The sequence below is a fragment of the Pipistrellus hanaki genome (assembly GCF_964339955.1).
Source record: "Pipistrellus hanaki genome assembly, chromosome: 15".
NCBI classification, from domain to species: domain Eukaryota; kingdom Metazoa; phylum Chordata; class Mammalia; order Chiroptera; family Vespertilionidae; genus Pipistrellus; species Pipistrellus hanaki.
Window position 1 is genome coordinate 43,391,781 of NC_140517.1, and position 21,889 is coordinate 43,413,669.

At 55.1% G+C, this 21,889-nt stretch overlaps 2 protein-coding genes and 2 long non-coding RNA genes across 6 annotated transcripts in view; 2 read left to right on the plus strand and 2 right to left on the minus strand.

Annotated features, from left to right (window-relative positions):
• The window catches only part of LOC311633529, a 211,137-nt gene that overhangs the window by 185,312 nt on the left and 3,936 nt on the right, over positions 1-21,889 (minus strand). The gene's annotated exons all lie outside the window — the stretch shown is intronic.
• On the plus strand, positions 1,906-13,818 carry GIPR (gastric inhibitory polypeptide receptor). 3 transcript variants are annotated; one of them, XM_084906061.1, is made up of 13 exons: positions 1,906-1,929; positions 3,016-3,133; positions 3,500-3,599; positions 4,098-4,205; positions 4,732-4,835; positions 6,020-6,123; positions 6,299-6,443; positions 7,676-7,835; positions 8,042-8,102; positions 8,678-8,959; positions 9,049-9,187; positions 11,108-11,149; positions 11,245-13,818. In XM_084906061.1, the coding sequence occupies exons 2-13, from the start codon at positions 3,053-3,055 to the stop codon at positions 11,449-11,451; spliced, it is 1,533 nt and encodes a 510-aa protein (XP_084762187.1). In that variant the 5' UTR covers positions 1,906-1,929; positions 3,016-3,052; the 3' UTR covers positions 11,452-13,818. The 3 variants fall into 3 exon arrangements, with proteins under 3 accessions (XP_084762187.1, XP_084762188.1, XP_084762189.1); XM_084906062.1 differs by lacking the exon at positions 1,906-1,929 and having other exon boundaries at positions 2,837-3,133; positions 8,678-8,747; positions 8,871-8,959; XM_084906063.1 differs by lacking the exons at positions 1,906-1,929; positions 6,020-6,123; positions 8,042-8,102 and having other exon boundaries at positions 2,837-3,133; positions 8,678-8,747; positions 8,871-8,959.
• LOC311633536 lies at positions 6,892-7,461 on the plus strand. Its single transcript, XR_014796983.1, has 2 exons — positions 6,892-6,966; positions 7,213-7,461. It is a non-coding gene; the product is annotated as an uncharacterized lncRNA (long non-coding RNA).
• SNRPD2 (small nuclear ribonucleoprotein D2 polypeptide) lies at positions 16,629-21,587 on the minus strand. The gene is made up of 3 exons (XM_084906281.1): positions 21,272-21,587; positions 19,752-19,931; positions 16,629-16,891 (listed from the first exon to the last, which is right to left on the minus strand). Coding segments are annotated over exons 1-3 (357 nt in total). The 5' UTR covers positions 21,274-21,587; the 3' UTR covers positions 16,629-16,716.

Consider the following 21,889-nt stretch of genomic DNA (forward strand, 5'->3'; position numbering starts at 1 on the left):
TCTGTCCCTCCCCACCCCGTGGCCGGAGCCTTTCCCAGGACCCAGAGGGCGCCAGGAATGTGGGGCAGAGAGCAGGGAGGCCAGCTGGAGGCCAGGAAGTCAGGACCCCCCCTCCCCACCCCTCGCCCCTCCCCCAAACGTGCCTCTTTCTCCTTCCGGCCTCCGGTGCCGGACCTCACGCCACCCCTCATTCCCTGCCCTGATTGGAGCCTCTGGGCCTCAGTTTCTCCTCTGCAAAATGGGCAAACTCGCCTCTGACCCACTTACCTCATAAGGTCCCAGGGGAGCGTGTACTCTGAATGCTAATAGCACGATTAATGTGCATGCATTGGTAATTAGCCTTAAAGGGGAATGAGCGTGCGGAGAGCTGGGACTCCGTTTCTAAGGCTCCAGCCCAGGCACGTGCCCTTGGCTGAGAATGGAGCTTATGACCCTTGGGTGCCTGGGCGGACGCTCTAACCACTGAGCAACACCAGCCAGGGCATTAGGATTGTTCATGTTTAAGGAAGTGGAGACTGAAAGTGGAGATTTTTCAGATGTGAGGGTCAGTGGTGATTGTGAGCATGAGACCGTGGGAGGCTGTGGGCTCACGTGTGATTGTGAGTGTGGGTGAGGCTGTGAAGGAGAGAACTGAGTATCCGTACAACCTTGGCCCTGGCAGTGACCCTGAGGGTGAGGGTGTGTGCCCCGGGCGGCTGGGAATGTGTGCTGTGGACCCGGCCTGGGATTGTGTGAAGTGTGAAATGACGTGAGAGTGAATGGGTCTGGCTGTGTAACACTGCGAGAGACACAGAGCTGTGCATCTATTTTATTTTATTTAAAGTTTTTAAAAAAATATATTTTATTCATTTTTTACAGAGAGGAAGGGTGAGGGATAGAGAGTTAGAAACATTGATGAGAGAGAAACACTGATCGGCTGCCTCCTGCACACCCCCTACTGGGGATGTGCCCGCAACCAAGGTACATGCATGCCCTTCCCCGGAATCGAACCCTGGACCCTTCAGTCCACGGGCCTACGCTTTACCCACTGAGCCAAGCCGGTTTTGGCTATTTTACTTTTTTAAATATGTTTTTATTGATTTTAGAGAGAGAGAAAGGGAGAGGAAGAGAGGGATAGAAACATCAATGATGAGAGAGAACCATGGGTCAGTGGCCTCCTACACAGCCCCTACTGGGGATGGAGCCTGCAACCTGGGCATGTGCCCTGACCGGGAATCGAACCGGTGGCCTCCTGGTTCATAGGTCGACGCTCAGCCACTGAGCGACACTGGCCAGGCTGTGCATTTATTTAACCAACAATCATTCTTTGAGCCTCTGTGCTCTGCTCTGTGCCCAAACCTGTGCTGAGGGATGCTGGGGGCCCAGAGCCGCCTGGCCCCGCCTGCATGGGGGCACACAGGCCGGGGGAAGACAGATGGTGTTTGTGACGTGACCTGGTGAGCGTGTGAGTGTGTGCGTGACAGTGTCCCTGGGACTGTGGGGAGCGGCGGCTGTGTCTCTGTGAGTGCAGGCGTCTGCCTGTGCCCGTGTGTCCTGTGGGTGCGGACCGGGCTCTGGGGTGACTGTAGGTGGCACAGCTGAATGAGCAGGAGGCACACGCTCAGTGAGGAGCAGCAGGTGACACTGTGTGCTGAGCCCGTGTCTCCATTAATGGGACCGTGTGCGACACTGCGTGTGACTGCGTGGCTGCCGGAGTCTGTGGGCGACAAGAGGCTGCACGGTGTGTGTGTGTGTGTGTGTGTGTGTGTGTGTGTGTGTGTGACTGCTGCCCCATGTGACCCGGACTGACTGTGATGCTCACAGGCCGGGGCCCCTGCTCCCCTGGAGCCCCCCCTTCCTGTTCCCTGGCCCCGCCCCTCGCACCACGCAGGCTGTCACCTCCTCCGGAGCTCCGAGGCAGTGGAGGCAGCAGAGGCAGCAGCAGGACAGGTGAGGGCTCCCCTGCCCCGCTGGCCCCTCAGGTCTGTGGGTCCCTCTCTCTGTGTCTCTGAGCCTTTGTCTCTCTGTGTCTCTGAGCCTTTGTCTCTCTGTGTCTCTGAGCCTTTGTCTCTCTGTGTCTCTGAGCCTTTGTCTCTCTGTGTCTCTGAGCCTTTGTCTCTCTGTGTCTCTGAGCCTTTGTCTCTGTCTCTGTGGCCACAGTCTGAGCCTTTGTCTCTCTGTCTCTGTGGCCACAGTCTCTAACCTCCTCTCTTATCTTATCTTCGTGGCCACGTCTCCCAGTCTCTGTCTAACCTCTCGATGGCTCTGTACCTCTCTCTCCTCTACCGCCCAGCCCACACTCTGTCTCTCTCTGCCTGTGGTCTCTGGTCTCTTGCTGCACCTCCTCTCTCTCTCTCTCTCTTTCTCTCTCTCTCTCTCTCTCTCTCTCTCTCTCTCTCTCTCCTCATGCACCTCTGGCCCGTGTCTGTGGGGTGGTCTGAGGTCCTCCCTGCCTCTCCTTTCCCTCCGGTGCTGGAGGGGGTGCCCAGAGTGAGAGACAGGTTTCCAGGCAGGTGGCCAGCCCCTCAGACCTGAGCTCGGGCTCTGACGCCTCCCTAGTCCCTAAGAGGAGCATGTCCCACCGATTCCGGGCTTCGTTCTCCCGGGATAAGTTCTACAAGGTCCGGATTTTTATCCCCGATTTGGATTTGAACGCCCTTTTGGCTCAGCGAGTGGGAACCCCGAGGGCCGCCTGCAGCTCCGCTCCCGGGCGGCGGGTGCCCAGGTTCCCTCCGGCCTCCACGTCTAGACTCCGGGCGACACGAGCACTTCCGCCCGGCGAGCCCCGGGCGACCACGCCCTCCGCAAACACCGCCTCCCCCCCCCCCCCCCCCCCCGCCCCGCAGCGGCTCCAGCCTCGGCCCCTTCTCACCATCTCCCCCCACAGACCGTCACCCTGGGCGGGGGATGGGGGGCGCTGCCCCGGGGTCCGCGGGCATCATCCCGGGGATCCGGGCGGCGGCGAGGCTGGGGCTGGGGCTGGGGCTGGGGGCGGACGGCGGCGGCTCCTGACCCTGCCGCCCTCGGACCCTCCAGGCCGGCTGCCCCCGCCCCCGGGCCCGCCGCCCCCGCCATGCCGCCCCGTGCGCCCCGGAGGCCGCTGCTGCTGCTGCTGCTGCTCGGGCTGCGGGCGCCGCTGCTGCCGCGCGCGGAGGTGAGGACCGGAGCGCGGAGGGGAGGCTCGGAGGGGCGGAGGGGCGGAGGGGGGTCCGGGGCGGTGACGGCGCAGACCCCAGTGCTGATGGTCGCTTCCAGTCCGCCTTCTTCCCCTCGTACATCCTCCTGCTGGTGTCCAGCCACCACGTCCCCCAACGCTCCCGGAGGCGTCCAGTCCCCCCAGCAACTCCCCCGGAGGTTTCTAGGCTCCCCTCCAGACAGGAGAGGTTCCCCGGCCCCCCCCCAAGACTCCTGGGCACACAGGACAGCCCCCCCAGGTCCCCTGAGGGTCCCCGGCCCGCATCGCCAGGCTGCGGGGGGCGGGGGCGGGGGCGCGGGCGTCCTCCCGGCTCTCTCCCCGCAGACGGGCTCGGAGCGGCAGACGGCGCGGGAGCTGTACCGGCGCTGGGAGCGCTACCGCAGGGAGTGCCAGGGGGCGCTGCAGGCCGCCGAGCCCCCGGCGGGTGAGACCCCCAGGCTGGGCCCCCCAGGCTGGGGGGGGGCTGCGAGGACTGAGCGGGGAGGGTGGGCTGGGACCGGGCGCTGGGCCTGGGAGAGTTGTCCGGGGTAGATGGGGCTTGGCCTGGGTGGGAAGGACCTAGCATCCCTAGATCGGAGTGGGATGCTACTGGGATTCCTGGGAGAAGTCTGGGAAGAAGCTGGAAGTGGGCGGGTACGTGGGCGGGACAACACTGGTGGGTGGGGCCTGAAATGCATAGAAGGGGGCGGGGCTTGGATGGAGCCTAGAAAGGGCCTGGAGCAGCGGGAACCTCGTGCGGCTGGAGCTTGTTTGGTGGGGAGCCCGGAGTGGGGTCGGAGGATGGGGGGCCTCGGGTCTGATGGGCGGAGCTGCGGGCAGCAGCGTGGGACCCTCTAGGTGGGTGGGCCCAGGGCAGGGCTGGGGGTGCGAGGAGGAGGGGGCTTTGGGCCAGGGTGCAGTAGGTCCTCCTGTGCCCCTCCAGGCCTCGCCTGCAATGGGTCCTTCGATATGTACGTCTGCTGGGACTACGCTGCACCCAACACCACTGCCCGTGCTTCCTGCCCCTGGTACCTGCCCTGGCACCGCCACGGTGAGGTGCCCCCTGGATGTGGGCCTTTCTGGACACAAACAGCTCCCAATCCTTGCCCCAGATGCCCCTTCCCCCAAACTCCCCTACACCCCATCTCCTGCTCCTCTCTGTCCAGCGGGGTGTCTCCCTGTCTGTCCAGCCCTGGCTGGGTCGCCCCGATCCTGGCTCTGTCACAGCATGCCCCTTCTCTGTCTGTATCTCTCTTAGAACTATGCGGTTCTTCTTTTCTCTCCTTTATCTGAGTCTGTCGCTGGGCATTCTGGTCTTCCGGTCCTAGCTAGCTGTGTGGTCCAGGGCAGTTTATTTAATTTCTTTATACGTCAATCCCCTCATCTGTAGAATGGGATTGATGATAGCACCAGCTTCAGAGCTGTCTTCTGAATATTACATTAATGTGTGAAATTCCATAGAAGGGCTCATATCATCATCATCATCACATCGGCTCTCTCTCTGCCTTTCCTCCCAGCTGGTCTCTGTCTCCATCTCTCTCTCTGTGCCTCTAATCCCCTCCCTCCATCCCCCCCAGTGGCTGCAGGCTTTGTCCTCCGCCGGTGCGGCAGTGACGGCCAATGGGGACCTTGGAGAGACCATTCTCAGTGTGAGAACCCAGAGAAGAATGGGACCTTTCAGGTAAGAAGAGGCGAGGGATTCAGGTTGGATGTCCAGGGAGAGGCAAAAAGGCAGCAGCCTGCCAAAACCGGTTTGGCTCAGTGGATGGAGTGTCAGCCTGTGCACTGAAGAGTCCCAGGTTTGATTCCGGTCAAGGGCATGTACCTTGGTTGCAGGCGCATCCCCAGAGGTGGGTGTACAGGAGGCGGCTGTTTGGTGTTTCTCTGTCATCAATGTTTCTGGCTCTCTATCCCTCTCCCTTCCTCTCTGTAAAAAATCAATAAAATATATGTTTTTTTTTTGTTTTTTTTTTAAAGAAAAGGCAGCAGCCTCAGACTGAGCCTGAAATCCCTTGTACTGTTCAGGGGTCTGGGTTCCAAGTGGTAGAAATCCCAAGTAAATGTGCTTGATGCAGAAAAAAAAAAAAAAAATCTCTACTTCTGTGATTGAAACGTATACAGCCACATACAGCTTCAGGCACAGCTGGATCTAGGTGTTCAAATAATGTTGGGGATCTCTCTTGCTCGCCATCATGTGCCTGTGTTTTTATCTGCGCTGGTCTCATCTTCATCTTTTTATTTAAAAATGTATTTTTATTGATTTCAGAAAGGAAGGAAGAGGGAGAGAGAGAGAGATAGAAACATATGATGAGAGAGAACCATTGATTGGCTGCCTTCAATACGCCCCCTACTGGGAATCCAGCCTACAACACGGGCATGTGACCTTACCTGGAATTGAACCCAGGACCCTTCAGTCCGCAGGCCAATGCTCTATCCACTGAGCCAAACCAGCTAGGACTGAAATTTTTATTTTTCAGTTACATTGCCATTCAATATTATTTTACACTAGTGGCCCAGTGCACGAAATCCGTGCAAGGGGCTCAGTCCTCGCAGCCCCAAACTTTCAGGATTGATGCTCATTGCCCTGGTTTGGGTCCTCTGCCCACCCTGGACTAATCACTGTGTATGTGTGTAGGGGAGGGGGTGGAGGAGGGATTAGGAGGGGGTTAGAATGCTCTCATTGGCTGGCCACCTGTCCCGCCTGGCGCAGAAGGGTGGAGACAGCCCCACTGAAATAAGGGAAGTTGGATCCCCAAGAGAACATTGGGGTGCTTGGCGGGAACAGGAGCAGATAGAGGTCTGTCCAGCCCCCGCTGACCCTGGGGGAGAGCTGAGCCCTGTTCCGTGTCCTGCCCTGGCCCCCAGAACCAGAAGCTGATCCTGGAGCGGCTGCAGGTGGTGTACACCGTGGGCTACTCCGTGTCCCTGGCCGCGCTGCTGCTCGCCCTGCTCATCTTGGGCTCCTTCAGGTGGGGCCCCACCGTGGGCGGCCGAGGCGGAGCCGGGCCTGTCTGCCCGCTGAGATGGGGTGGTCGGCACCCAACGGAGGTTCCGTGAGAAGAGGGGCTGGGAGGCGGCGAAAGGGGCTCCCCGGGGCCGGGGACGGGTCTCCATGGCCCCCCCCCCTGCCTCCCCAATCCCCAGGCGGCTGCACTGCACTCGCAACTACATTCACATCAACCTGTTCACGTCCTTCATGCTCCGGGCGGCAGCCATCCTCACCCGCGACCGGCTGCTGCCTCCCCCGGGCCCCGCGCCCGGGGACCAGGCCCCCATCCTGTGGAACCAGGTGAGCGTAGTCCCTGTTCCTCTCGCCTTGGGAATCAGCGCAGGCGGTTCCCACGCTACCCACTGCCCCCACTGCCCAGGGCACTGGTGACAGTTTCCTCCCTCTGGACCACGCCAGAGAGGGACCCCCATGGTTCACTCCGTCACCGCCTTTGTTGGCATTTTCCCATTCTCTTTCTTCTGTTTCCAACCACTGGCCTGTCCCACCCCTGAGAGTCTTCTGCTGGAGGTGAGGAGGAGACAGGAGCGGGGAATAGCTGGGGGGAGAATCTGGTAGATTCCAGGTTGTTACTGAGAAACAAGGTGAGCCAGACCCGAGGCTGGGACCAGAGGGGAGGAAAACTCCCTGGGAACACCGTGGGCCATGCCCATTGTCAGGAAGCACGGGGGCGGGAGGGCCACGCTGGTGGGAGAGGAGGGGGAGGTGGGAGAAGCTTTTCGGAAGGTGGAGTAGCTGAGCACCGGTCTCAGGAGATGGGGTGGGAGGAGCCATCTCTGGGGCATCTTGGGGAGTTTTTTTTTTTGTGTGTTTTTAAAAAAATATATTTTATTGATTTTTAACAGAGAGAAAAGGAGAGAGATAGAGAGCTAGAAACGTCGATGAGAGAAACATCGACCAGCTGCCTCTTGCACACCCCCTACCGAGGATGTGCCCGCAACCAAGGTACATGCCCTTGACCGGAATCGAACCTGGGACCTTTCAGTCCGCAGGCCGACGCTCCGCAGACCACTGAGCCAAACCGGCCTCGGCTTGAGGAGAAGTTTGATAGTGAGATGGGAGATACCAGTTGTTTAAGAGGTTAGAGTAGCTGAAACCGGTTTGGCTCAGTGGATAGAGCATCAGCCTGCGGACTGAAAGGTCTCAAGTTCGATTCCAGTCAAGGGCATGTACCTTGGTTGCAGGCACAACCTCTGTAGGGGATGTGCAAGAGGCAGCTGATAGATGATTCTCATTGATGTTTCTAACTCTCTATCCCTCTCTCTTCCTCTCTGTAAAAAATCAATAAAGTATATATATATATTTTAAAAAAGAGGTTAGAGTGGGAGAGGTCATATAGGGTGAGAGAAACCAAGCACAGGTACCACCCTTCGGTGACAGAGTGGGAGAGTATTTGATGACAAGAGGAGGGGGTGAAAGGACGATCGGCTGGAGGAAAGCTTGGGGCTGGAGGAAAGCTTGGGGTACCTCCAGCGCCCTGACTGCCCCCGTCCCCCTGTCCGGCCACCCTCCAGGCGCTCGGGCCCTGCAGAACGGCCCAGATCGTGACCCAGTACTGCGTGGGCGCCAACTACACGTGGCTGCTGGTGGAGGGCATCTACCTGCACAGCCTCCTGGTGCTCGTGGGGGGCTCCGAGGGGGGCCCCTTCCGCGGTTACCTGCTCTTCGGCTGGGGTGAGCCCGGACCCTGTCCCCGGCCCGCCCTCCCCGCACCACCGCTCCCCGACTGCCCTGCGGGTCTGCTTCAGGGGTCTCTCCCTCTCTCCAGGCTTCTGCCTTCCCATCTCAGCGGGGAGTTCCGCGGGGCTGGGGCCAGGCGAGGCCCGCGCGCGTGCTGACGGCTGCGGCGGGGTGGGGGGCGGGGGTCGGGGTCTGCACAGGGGCCCCCGCGCTTTTCGTCATCCCCTGGGTGATCGTCAGGTACCTGTACGAGAACACGCAGTGAGTTGCGGGAAGGAGGCCTGGGACGGAGGGGGGGCTTTGAGGGGAGAGGGGTCCTGGGGAGGTGGGCGGGGCCTCGAGGCACCTGGGTGAGGCCTGGGGAGGTGGGCGTGGCCCCTGGGCACCTGGGCGGGGAGCCTGGGGAGGTGGGCGGGACTGTGAGGCACCTGGGCGGGGAGCCTGGGGAGGTGGGCGGGGCCTCGAGGCACCTGGGCGGGGCCTGGGGAGGTGGGCGTGGTCCCTGGGCACCTGGGCGGGGAGCCTGGGGAGGTGGGCGGGGCCTCGAGGCACCTGGGCGGGTGGGATGGGAGCGCGGGGCGGTCCTGATGGCACGTGGGGGCCTGGAGGGGACGTGGGTGGGGGGATAACGGAATAGAGCAGCTCGGAAAGGTTGTGCTCGAGGACGATGGGAAGGGGCGGGCCGGGGCAAGAGTGGGCGGGGCTCTGGAGGGGATGTGGGCGTGGCCTCACGGAAGGCGGGCGGGGCGGGCCCTGCCGAGGGAATGTGCGCGACCCGTGTGTGCTTCTAGCGGTTTTCAGTCCCTTAGCTCCACCACAACCCCTCCCTGCTCCAGGTGCTGGGAGCGGAACGAAGTCAAGGCCATCTGGTGGATCATACGCACCCCTATCCTCATGACCATCTTGGTACGGCCGGCGCCGCCGCCTCCTCCAGGCAGTCCTCGGGGATTTCTCATCCTGGGGAGAGGGGTGCCGCCCTGTTCCCCAGGATGGGCTCGGACTGGCTCGGCCTCTACCCTTTCCCCGCAGATTAATTTCTTCATCTTTCTCCGAATCCTCGGCATCCTCGTGTCCAAGCTGAGGACCCAGCAGATGCGCTGCCCGGACTACCGGCTAAGGTGGGGCAGGGAAGAGGGGGGGAGAGGGAAGAGGGCCGGAGGTGGGATGGGGACCCGGGCCGCTGACCACAGCTGCCCTCTCCTCCCAGGCTGGCCCGCTCCACGCTGACGCTGGTGCCTCTGCTGGGCGTCCACGAGGTGGTGTTTGCTCCTGTGACCGAGGAACAAGCCCACGGCCACCTGCGCTTCGCCAAGCTCGGCTTCGAGATCTTCCTCAGCTCCTTCCAGGTGCTCAGGCGGGGAGCGGGGCTGCCCCCTTTCAGCCGGGGCCCTCTCCCCGAGAGGCAGCAGGGCTGCGGCCGCCCCTTGGCACAGCCACTGCAGTGGGGGTGCCCGGGCGAGTTCATTCATTCTATACAGAACGCTGAGGCAGGGGCCGAGACAGGAGAGGGGAGGCCTGAGCGGTCCCGCCTCCTGGTGAAGGTCTAGGGCTTTTTTTTTTTTTTTTTTTTTTTAATTGATTTCTTAGAGAGGAAGGGAGAGGGATAGAGAGACAGAAACATCGATGAGAGAGAAACATCGATCAGCTGCCTCCTGCACACCCCCCACTGGGGATGTGCCCACAACCAATGTACATGCCCTTGACCGGAATCGAGCATGGGACCCTTCCCCCCCCCCCCCCCCCCCAGTCCATAGGCCAGTGCTCTATCCACTGAGCAAAAACGGTTTTGGCAAGATCAAGGGCTTTGAGGCCAAAATCAGATCTGTCAGAGCCAGGGTGGCAAGACAGGTGCTCACAACGCAAAATATATGAAGGCACTCACTCCAAAATGTAAAGCTGGCCCTGCATGTGCTAGCCCTAAGCCTAGTCCCCGCCCTGTTTTACCTGCTTGGGCCTCAGTTTTCTCATCTCTAAAGTGGGGACAACACTTGTCTCACCTCACATGCCTGTTCATTTCATTAAACTCAGCGAACATTTATTGCATACACTTTTCCTAGCTCACTGTGGGGATATTGTCAAAACCAGAATCGTCTCTACATTCTTGTAGGAGCGACGGATGCTACACATACACGGTATATAAGTAAAATATCCAGAATGGCAGATGGTAAGATGTGGGTAGAGGGGGGGGAAAAAAGCAAGAAAATAGAGGTGAAGATTAGACAAAAGGTAGTGTTACAGGCAGGGGGTCAAGGAAGGCCTGCCTGAGAAGAAGATATTGGAGCAAAGACGGAAGAAGGTGAGGGAATGAGCGAGGTGAGTGAGACACTTCGCATGTAAGATCTGTCGCGATGGAGGAGGGCTGGCCGGCCTGAGCCAGTGGAGCAAGGGGGAGATAAGTAATATTTTACCAATAACACATACAAATAATGGACTTGTATTAATTTATCAAGAAACTTATTGTTAATTATAAATAAAAATGGTTTTATATTTATTTTAATTTATAATGTGAAACATAAATATAAAACAAATGATTAAAATTAATTTACCAGTAACTTAGAATAATCATTAATAATTAAAATTAAGCAAGTGTTAATAATTAATCATCCTATACTTGGTTTATTAATATTTACTAATGGTTATATAATAGTATATAATAATGGTAAGATAAATCATAAGACTAAGTAAGAGGTTTAACACTGTGTACTAGACACCACAACTTCTTGCAAACCAATATCTCAATTCTCAGAACCACCATTGTATTGCCCCATTTTCCAGATGAAGAAACTGAGGCCCAGAGGGGTTAAGCAGTTTGCCCAAGTGGGATAGAAACTAGGGAAGTGCCAAAACCGGTTTGGCTCAGTGGATAGAGCGTCAGCCTGCGGACTGAAAGGTCCCAGGTTCGAATGCGGTCAAGGGCATGTTATGTTGGTTGCGGGCACATCCCCAATAGGGGGCGTGCAGGAGGCAGCTGATCGATGTTTCTAACTATCTCTCTCCCTTCCTCTCTGTAAAGAATCAATAAAATATATTTTAAAAAAAGAAGGAAAGAAAAGAAAAGAAAAACTAGGGAAGCGATTATAACATCCAGGGTCCTCTTTATTGCTCAGCAAACTGGGGAGGATAAGCGGGGAGCAGGGAGGTGCTTGCAAAAGTCTAGGACCGGGAGAGTGGCAGCCGAGGTAGTCTGGGGCCTGGCAAGGCCCGGGCTCTTAGGAAGGTGTTCATAAGCCTGTCCCCAGTCCCTGATGTGACGCCTTGTTTGACAGGGCTTGCTGGTCAGCTTCCTCTACTGCTTCATCAACAAGGAGGTAGGGAGAGCCCGGCCTGCCGCCCGCCCGCGCCCTCTGGCGGCAGCACAGCGAACGGCGTGCCTGGCCCCGGCTCTGAGCGCTACCCGTTGCAGGTGCAGTCGGAGATCCGCCGAGGTTGGCACCGCTGCCGCCTGCGCCGCAGCCTGGGAGAGGAGCCGCACCAGCCCTCCCAGCGGCCTTCTCTGAGCCTGCAGTTGGGCTCCGAACCCAGACAGGTCGCCACTGGCCGTGCCCTGTCCTCGGGGAACCTCCCAGGGCCTGGGGATGAGGCCAGCCGGGTCTTGGAAAGTTACTGCTAGGCAGCGGGATTCCTGTGATCATTCGCTTAGCATGTATTTGTTGAGCGCCTACTGTGTACCAGGCCCCTTGTGGAGGGAGGGCGCTGGGGAAATGGGGTGGAAGGAAACAGAGAAAGGCCCCTGACCTAGAGTTCAAAATTGAGTGGGGGAAACAGACCCTTAAGACAATAATACATCGTTATATATGGGCTGAGTGGAATGGCTGATGAGGAAAAATTAGAAGGGGGTCTACGGTGGCCAGGGAGGGCATCTCTGCGGAGGTACCATGTAAGCCCTACCTGCCAGAGGTGCAGGAGACAGCTTTGGGAAGAACTGGTGGGCAAGATTCTAGGCAGAAGGAGCAGAGGCCCTGGGCAGGAAGGACCTTGGCCATGTCCTAGGAGCAGACAGGTGGCCTGCATGGCTGGAGCTGGGAGGAGTCAGAGCCGAATGGAGAGAGAAGTGAGCAGGGGCAAAGAGTGTGGGTTTTATTCCAGGTGCATTGAAAACTCTTAGCAGAAGCATCTCATGGGCTAACGTGTGTGGTGTTTTTTTAAATTATTAATTTAAGAGAGAAACATTGATTTGTTGTTCCATGTATTTATGCATTCACTGGTGGATTCTTTTATTTAAACAAAGTATGTTTTTATTGCTACTTAAGAGAGAGAGAGGAAGGAAGAGGGAGAGAGAAACATCAATTCGAGCAACATCTATTGCAGGGGTCCTCAAACTTTTTAAAGTGGGGGCCAGATTACGGTCCCTCAGAGAGCTGGAGGGCCGGACTATATGAACTACTAATTCCTACTGTAACACCTCGGCTGCGCTCACTGCCCAAAAAACCTGGCGGGCCGGATCAGACTCCTCTGAGGGCTGCATGTGGCCCGCGGGCCGTAGTTTGAAGACCCCTGATCTATTGGTTTATCCGTTGCCTCCTGTACATACCCCGATCTGGGATCGAACCCACAACCTGGGCATATGCCCTGGCTGGGAATCGAACCAGCGATTCTTCAGTGCAGGGGGCCACACTCAGCCAACAGAGCTACACAGGCCAGGACTACCTATTGGTCGCTTCTTGTATGTGCCCTGACAGGGGGCCAAACTCGAAACCTTGGTGTATCACAGGGGTAGGGAACATCTGGTTCATGGGCTCCATAAGGTCCACAAAATGATTTGGTCTGGCCCTGCCAAGGCATTAGGAGTGCGTTAATCCAATGTTTGACCAGATATAGCAGGCTAATTTTTAAGTTGATAATTTTGCATGGCCTGCGAACCATGTTACAAATATCCAAATGGTCTCTGGCAGAAAAAAGGTTCCCCACCCCTGTGATTTGGGACAATGCTCTAATCAACTGAGCTACCCGCCACCCAGCCAGGGCTCCTGGGCTGATGTGTTAAACAGAGCCTCTGTCTGCGCTGTGGGGGGACAGATTACTAGGGATGGGAGCTGGGAGCCCAGGGAGACCGCAGGCAGGAGGTGAAGGAGGCGGAACCAGGTGGTGGCCACGGCGGAGTGGGAGGCAGGTGGACTCCAGAGCTATTTTGAAGGTAGAACTGAGGATCTCATGCAATGAATTAATTGCATGAGAAAGTTCAGCAAGAAGGGAAAGAAGCCCAGGAAGACTCGTAGGTTTGAGGCTGCGGAGAAAGGAAAGTGAGATTGGGTTTAGGTGGGGTGAACCCAGGGAGAGTGCTCTTTGGACACGATAAGCTGGGACAAAGGTCTGGAGCTCAAGGCAGAGGTTAGAGCTGGAGACCGAAGTGTGAGCCCACCGGGATCCAGAGAGGAGGTGTAGACACAAACACGGGCAATTCAGGGCAGGCCCCGGCTGGGACCTTGCACCCAGAGAAGCCAGGACCACTGCTAGCTGGCGAGTGTGGCTGCACTCCTCACCCTCCTGAGTGGCTCCCTGGGCACTGGGAGAATTAGGGTAGCCAACAGCCACACTGTCGCTGGACCTCTTGTACAAACGGAAGCCCTCACTTCTAATCCTTCCCCCACAGACACAGTTAGATTCCATTAGAACCTGGGTGTTGTCAATTCTTTTCCTTGGGTCTCAGCTCCCTGGACAGATAAACACAGAGTCCCTTTAACATGAGGTGGCCTTGTGAGGGTGTGTGGGGGGGGGGTACAGGGACGGGGACCTTGTGGGTCCTGGGAGGGTAGGGGCCCTATAAATCATGGTGGGGAACATCCGGCCCTCGGACCATAGAAGGCCCTGTGGTCTGGCCCTGCCAAGGCATTAGGGATGAGTTAATTAAATGTTTGACCAAATATAGCAGGCTAATTTTTAAGTTAATTTTTTTTTTATGGCCTGAGAATGATGCTATAAATATCCAAATGGCCCTCGGCAGAAAAAATGCTCCCCACCCCTGTAATGTAAATAAAGCATGAGAAACAGTTGTGTGTGCTTTTTGGTGTGTCTGTTGAGAAAGAGAGAATGAGAATCTTTTGGCCAGGCCATAAAGGGAAATGGCTGAGGCTGGGAGCCTGTGGCGGCCACACCCCCCCTGGAGGGGTGCACTGCTCATCTTCAGCCACGTGTTGCCATGACAACATGGACATCAACTTGCACATCATACTGCCACAGTCCCCACCGCCTAAGAGAAGCCCCAACTGGGAATGTTCATGTGATCCTTACTACCCACAATGCAGTTGTTATACATGGAAAAAACCTTATTTTAAAATCCCACCTCTGTGGTCAGTCTACACTGAGTGGCCAGATTATTATTCATTCAGAGATCATAATAATCTGACCACTCAGTGTATACAAATTTTTCATTTTAACAATAACAAAAGCCAGAAGAAAGCTGTAGGAAACACACAGCCTGGTTCAAATCTTAATTTGGCTACTTATTAGCTGCATGACTTGGAGAAAATTCTCAGCCTCTCTATGCCTCACTTTCCAATTCTGGAAAATAGGTATAACAGTACCTTGCCTGAGTTTCCAACGAGTTATTCTTAGGATGGTGCCTGGTGCCTGGCGGATGCTGAATGCCTGGCCAGGGTGCCTGGGGCTACTCCTGCAGCCTCTGCTGTTGTTTTCGCTGCTGAAGGAAGAGGTGAATTAGGAACCATTTGGGAGGAGATGGTGGCTGAAACTCAAACTGATGCCAAGCTGGGTGCTGGGCTGGAATCCTGCCTCAGCCTGCAAGGCAGGATAATTAAGTCAACCAGAGGGAGGCAGGAGATTCGAACCATTTGAAGATTGGGACTCCAGGCTTTGTGCCGCTTTTCTCCTGCAAAAGAACCGAATCCCCCGGGAAGTTTCCTGCAGCAGCACCCCTGCCCCCACTTCGTTACTTTTTTATTTTTATTTTTATTTTTTAAAAATATAATTTATTGATTTTTCACAGAGAGGAAGAGAGAGGGATCAGAGTTAGAAACATCGATGAGAGAGAGTCATCGACCAGCTGCCTCTTGCACACCCCCTACCGGGGATGTGCCCACAACCAAGGCACATGCCCTTGACCGGAATCGAACCCGGGACCTTTCAGTCCGCAGGCCAACGCTCTATCCACTGAGCCAAACCGGTGCCGGCACTTTTTTATTTTTTATAGGACACGATTTTATTGATTTTAGAGGAAAAGAGCAAGAGAAATGATTGGTTGCCTCCCATACATACCCAAATCAGGATCATGTTCAGGACAATGCTCCAGCCAGCTGAGCCATACCAGCCCGTACCACTGACCCCACAGATTAGGGCACTGGGGCTCTGACCTGTTCCCTGACAGTATGGTGGCTCATGAGGGTCTGCCTCCCCGAGTTTGAACGTGGCTCCATCGCTTCCCTGAGTGACCTGGGCGAGTCATTACCCACTAAGCCTCAGCTGTCTCATCTGTAAATTGGGATGGCTCCAGTATCTGCTTCAGAGGGTTGTTCCAATTACACCACCCAGTAAACATTCAGCTTTATAACCCCACACGTGTCCGTGTATGTCAGTCCTCTCTGCTGCAGGATCCCCAGCTCTGCAGCTCACAGGGTAAGCCAGGCTCTGCTTTCCACAGCTCAGTGTCAGACACTGGTCCTGCCCTCGGTTCCGCAAACTCCTGCGCCACCTGGCATTAGGCCCTGAGAACAGAGACAGAGATGCAGGCAGAGACAGAACAGACATCTCGCTGGGGGAGAGTGATGTGTGTACACCGGAGGAAAACAGTAAGGCCCTCCTTTCTCTATTTGCTAGAGAATCCCCTTGATGGTAATTGGTTGTAACTTGAAGGACAGCAGAGCTCAGGGTGCAGCCACAGGCTCAGGAGCAGGGTGGGTTTGATCAGCACCACTTCCTGCCTGGGTGTCCCCGAGCACGTGACACTTCTCTGTGCCTCAGGCCCCTCTCCTGGGAACTGGAGGGAAAGAGGAACTGCCGGCTCAGAGCTGCTGGAAGTCTGAGCAGCACAGAGCCAAGGGCTGGCAGCCTAACAGTGCAGCAGGTGACAGCATGACTGCTTTTTCTTATAAACATTTTTTAAACTTTTTTTTTTTTTTTTTTAGAGAGAGGGAGAGATAAACATTGAGAAAACATGAAATAGTGAGTGGCCAGGGAAAGGTAGACACATAGAACCAATCACTTGAGGTTACTGGACACTTAAAAAAAAATCTGTACTTACTGATTTCAGAGAGAAGGGAGAGGGAGAGAGGAGGAGGAGAAAAGAGAAACAGATCTGATGTTCCATTTACTGATGCATTCATTGGTCGCTTCTTGTATGTGATCTAATTATAGATGGGACCCGTAACCTTGGCATACTGAGATGCCACTACCAACTGAGCTACTTGGTCAGGACTTTGAGTACCAACTGCTTTAAACATGTATCTCCTCCCATCAGCCCCGGGCTGTCTCAGGCACTGCTGTGTCCCCAGGATTGCAACACAAGGCTGGACACAAAGTAAACAGCGGGGGATGTTGATCTAACTGAACAAACAGAAAAAAAGACCAGAAGAAATTTCAAGCAAGGCTGACTCATTCAGAGGAAGAAAGGAGAGATGGGGTAATGAGAAGCTAGTAAAGATTAAACAGGAAAGAGCAAAAGCACTCTGTCCAATTCACTTCACAGACAGGGAAACTGAGGCACGAAAGGAGCAGAGACAGGGCCTCTTCATCTGCTCAGGTCCTGATCCCAGCGTGTGGCCCCAGGCTCAGCCGCCCTCCCCCAAGCCCATCCCGCTCACAAGGCCCTGGGGACAGACAGATGCCACTAGAAAAAACAAAACAAAACAGGACTTTATTGTTCTCGGTCTGGTCCGGGGCAGGTCTGAGCAGGGCGGGAGTGCGGTGCCGGCTGGAGCAGCCCCTACTTGCCGGCGATGAGGGGGTTCCGCAGCACCACGATGACCGAGTCGCCGCGCAGGAACATCTTGGAGATGTAGCGGTCCTTGTTGACAGGCTTGGACTTCTTCTTGCCCTTGCCGCTCTTGGGGACCTCGGTCCACATCTCCTTCACATTCTCCAGCACCATGTTGCAGTGCCTGGGGGGACAGGGAGGGGGAGGCTCCGGTGAGGGGCGGCCTCTGACCCGCCCTCCTCTGTGAGGGGCGGCCGCCCTCCTGCAGCGGCACTGCCAGTCCTCGGTGCAGGTGCAGGCCGAGGCAGAGGGCGCCACCCCCTGTGCCCTTTCCTCCTCTAACAGGGGGACATTCCCGGTGCCCACCTCACAGGGCTGCTGGGGGGAAAAAAAAAAAAAGGAAAGAAAAAAAGATGAGGGAGCTCTGTGCCTTGCTATGGAGTAACCACCAGGAGATCCTGTGGAGTGAAAAAGGCAGAGGGGGAACAGCGGACATGGAAAGTTGCCTTTTGCAGGAAAAAGAGGGGGTGAGGTAGAAGTCTACCCCCACTTGCTGTGCAATGCAGAATCCTACGACTCCTAGAGATGGGTGGCAGTGGAGTGACTCAGGGGACAAGCTGGAAGCAAACTTCTCATTGGACTGTTATGAAGTGAAAAAAGCCAAGGCTTAGACGGTTTGGCTCAGTAGATTAGATAGAGCATCAGCCTTCGAACTAAAGGATCCTGGGTTCGATTCCAGTCAAGCGCACACACCTCAGTTGCAGGCTGGATTCCCAAAAATATCCCCAGGTGAGGATTAATGACAAGAAAACAAAAAACAAAACTGTTCTGTGCTATTGGAAGTTTTAAAAATAAACTAAAAAGTACTCTTCTCCATTTTAAAATATATATATATTTTTTATTGATTTTAGAGGGGAAGATAAGAGGGAGAGATAAAAACATCAATGAGAGAATCATTGATCGGCTGCCTCCTGCATGCCCCACATTAGGGACTGAGTCTGTAACCCGCGCATGTGCCCTGACCTAGACTTGAACTGTGACCTCCTGGTTTGTAGGTTGATGTTCAACCACTGAGCCACACCAGCCGGGCCCCTCGTCCATCTTTTTTTTTTTTTTTTTTTTTTTAATATATTTTATTGGCTTTTCACAGAGAGGAAGGCAAAGGGATAGAAAGTCAGAAACATCGATGAGAGAGAAACATCAATCAGCTGCCTCCTGCATACCTCCTACTGGGGATGTGGCCACAACCAAGGTACATGCCCTTGACCGGAATCGAACCTGGGACCCCTCGGTCCGCAGGTCAACGCTCTATCCACTGAGCCAAACCGGTTTCGGCTCGTCCATCTTTATGTCTGATGTTATATTCAAATAATATTTGGGGAAGAGACCTGAGAAATTAGCCATGGTGAGATCCTGATGACTACAACTGGGGGACAGGGAGGAAGGATCTGCCATTCATCGGGTGCCTTTTGCATCTTTTTAATTTTGCCTCAACACAAGCTCTGCTCACTCAAGGAAGTAACACAATTAAGAAAATAATTGAGGAAGTTGAAAACACCCTAGCTGACTTCCAGTGATGTCCTCAGACCACTGGTATATGTGAAAAACAAGATGCACAAGAGCATAGGGAAGATTTGAAAAACAATTGAGTTTGCCCTGATTGGTGTGGCTCAGTGATTAGAGTGTTGGCCCATGTACTGAAGAGTCAAGGGTTCAATTTCTGGCCAAGGGCATGTACCTGGGTTGCAGGTTCAACCCTGGCCCGGTTAGAGCCCATATGGGAGGCAACCAATTGATGTGTTTCTCTTACAAGGATGCTTCTCTTTTTCTCCTCGATATCCCAGTCCTTTCCACCCTCTCTTAAAAAAAGAAAAAAAGAAAAAGAAAGAAAAATCAATGGGAAAAATATCCTCGGATGAAGATTAACAACAAAAAACAATTGATTTCAATTTTATGATATTATGACAGGTCACTCCCAGATTCAAATGTGGCAGGATTCATACCAGGCTGGGAGGCTGGCAGGGCTGGAGAGGCAGGAGGTTTATGACTAGAGGAGGAAACGGGGGAAAAGAAAAATCTCACCCCAGGAGGTAAACCCAGTGTCACCTCCCGCTCCTACAGCAGAAAGCCGAACACGGTGCGACGATGTGACGCACCCCAGGTCACACATTTTGGAAGTGACAGAGCCAGTGTTCCAATCCAGGTCTATCTGCTCCCTTGTGCTCAGCACTTCCTGTCCTTATTCCCGTTTTACTCAAGAGGAAAGTGAGGCTCAGAGGGAAAGACTTGTTCGTGGTCACGTAATAGCCAGTGGCCAAAATGTTCCAGAATTAAGCCTCAGCACACCACTGTGAGGAAAGTATTTTACAAGCGCTAACTAAAAAATACAAATTACAGCTCTAGCCGATTTGGCTCAGTGGCTAGAACGTCAGCCCTAAGACTGAAGGGTCTTGGGTTCAATTCTGGTGGAGGGCATGATCCCTAGATTGCCTGTTCAACTTCCTCAGGTCCGTTCATTGCTGTCTCTTCAGATGGGGCCTTTCTGATGACCAAAGTAAGACGCACCCCCTGCCCCAGTGCTCCACGTTCTCACCTGGCTTTATTTTTCTCCATAGAACTCACCAATTCCCGTCGGCTTTCCTACCTGTAACAAGCTCCGAGTTTAGGAACCATGTTTGTTTTAGTCACTGCTGTGTCTCCGGAGCCTACAACAGTACCTGGTACAGTGTACACTTTATGTGTATCAAGCCACTGAACCTCTGCAACCACCACGGTTACTGCCACTGTACAGACAAGATAGTCACTTGTCAAAGGTCACGTGGCTGCTAAGAGACAGAGTTGGGACATGAACCCATGAGGACTGGCTCCTAAGTAGATGCCCATAACCACCGTATTGTACGGCTGGTGGGGCAGCGAGAGACAGTCACACCTCAGGTTTTAAGGTGATTGATTACTCTCCTGGCTTCTGAGGAACCTGGAAGGCAGGGCCTGATTCTCCGGGCCTGGACAGACCCCCTCCCCAGGCCCCCTCCAAAAACCTTCACCTGTCAAAAGCCTTCACGCGGCCCAGGAGCTTCTTGTTGTTGCGACAGTTGATGAGCACCTGCGTGTTGTTCTTGACGGACTGCGTGAGCACGGAGAGCGGGCCCGTGTTGAACTCCTCCTCCTCCCGCTTCTGCAGCTCCTCCGGGGTCATCTCACTCTTGGGCTTGTTGAGAAGGCTCCTGAGTGGGCGAGTGGGAAACCCCTAGGTGAGAGAGCTCGGAGCGGGAGCACGGGTGGCCACGCTCCCGCGTCTTCCCAGCCTTTCCCCACCTCACCCACCCTCCTCAGGCCTTGCATGGCACCACCGTTTGGAGGCCTAGCGGACTTCCAGTCTTGCACACCCTGAGCTCCACAAGGCCCAGCACCTCAACTCACTCCATCCACAGCCTCCCTCATCTCCATCCATGGCAACACCATCCTCCCAGCTCTTCGAGCAAAAACTGATGTGAACTGGATTCTATTCTCTCTCTCACACCCTCCATTCAACCCGTCAGCAACTCCTGTCATCTGCCCCTAAAATATATCCTGAATCCAACCATCTCTCACCGCGTCCCGAACCCCCACCATCTCTCTCCTAGAGTCTTACTGGTCTCCCTACACTGCCCGAGAATGCTCTATGGACCCAAGACCTAAGTCACGTCATCTCATTCTTCAAAATCCTCGCAGGGCTCCTATCAGTGTAAAAAGCAAAATCTAATGTTTTTGCCAGCCCTTTCACTCTGTTTCAGCCACAGTGGCCTCCTGGGTGGTTAAATATTTGGCAAATTTTAATCCCGGGCCTCTGCATTTGCTTTCCCCTCCACCTGGATGCCTCCCCAGGTATCTCTGTGGTTCATTCTTTCTATCCACGTATCCTTCTGCGATAGTTAAGTTACTGTCTCTCAAAATGGACATCAGGATTGTTTTTACTCTGCTCTCTCGTTTCTTTACTCATAGCCCTGGCCACCTAACACACCATATACTTTACCTGTTTATTATTGTTACATTCACCACCTGCCTCTTCCCTACCCATAAGCTGCAGCAAGAGGACTTTTCTTGGGGAGGGGAATTCACTGACTGATAGACCCCAGGTAGGTAAAGCAGTGCCTGATATATGAGCACTTAAGTCATTGCTTAGTGGGCAAATAACTAAAAATCATTCCCATTTCATTATTAGAAAAATGTCACGAATTGGGTCTTCAGCTCAAATTATCCGAATAGTCCCTCATCTCAAGTCGTAATTCCCACAATTCCGCATTTTCGTAAAATCGCTCCCTCTTCAAATTCACTTCACAGAAAGACTAATGATTTGGAAAGGCCGCCAGCCCGTTATCTGAGAGAGAGCTGTTCCCTCTCCGGAACTCGGGAGCCGTCAAAAGCCCCACGCGCGTTCTCAAACTCAACAGAACAAGAACCCCACGCGACCCGCCAAAATCTCCGTCTCCGCGCCTCGCTCTGCCCATCCTCTCCCTCCCACCCGGAAAGCGGCCAGATTTACACCCTCCACCCACTCCCGCCGTTTAAGCCTCGCCGGCCTCACATGGTGGCGGTGGTTGCGCTCTCCAAACGCTCCGGTCCTCCGCGTTGCGACGGCCTCCGAAGAGAAAGCGCGAGAGGGGCGGGACTTCCGCCTCCTGCGGCCCCACTTCCGTGGGCGCCTGCGCAAACCCAGCCGGCGGTGTGGGTGTGGCCTATGGGTCCCGCGAGCCCGCCTTGGGTCTATTCAGTTCCTCGGTAGAGGCGCTGGGGTAAAAGCATTGCTTAGTGGTTCAGGGTCATTCAGGGTTAGATGTTCACGGCAACGGGGAGAGAAAGAAGGCGGGCCCGACTTAAACCATGTTGTGGTAGAACGGCTCAGGTGGCAGGAGGGAAAGGGCGCGCCAGTTCTAAATGCCCGCCGGCCCTCTCTTGGGAGGCGCGGTCTCCGAGAAGCCAATCCGCTCTTCTCTTTCAGGGAGAGGCTCAGCCCCTTTCTCTGGGGGGGGAGGGGAGGACGGTTCGTTTACGTGTCTATTGATCTTTCCGACTCCACGAAACCAAAGCTTTGCCTACATCCGGGAGGGGCGTGGACCTGCGTCCCGGAGGCCGACGGTTTTCTAAGATGAAACGCCTCTCATTGGCTCTCCCTGTCACGCCGAGGCGGAGCCTCCCCCTCCCG

Excerpts from the sequence above, each read along its gene's own strand:
- GIPR (XM_084906061.1), top strand. The coding sequence starts at position 3,053 with ATGCCGCCCCGTGCGCCCCGGAGGCCGCTGCTGCTGCTGCTGCTGCTC. Across the intron at positions 6,444-7,675 it reads CCCCCATCCTGTGGAACCAG|GCGCTCGGGCCCTGCAGAAC; the intron begins GTGAGCGTAGTC and ends GCCACCCTCCAG. Across the intron at positions 8,960-9,048 it reads TGCCCGGACTACCGGCTAAG|GCTGGCCCGCTCCACGCTGA; the intron begins GTGGGGCAGGGA and ends CTCTCCTCCCAG.
- SNRPD2 (XM_084906281.1), bottom strand. Across the intron at positions 16,892-19,751 it reads CGCGTGAAGGCTTTTGACAG|GCACTGCAACATGGTGCTGG; the intron begins GTGAAGGTTTTT and ends CTGTCCCCCCAG.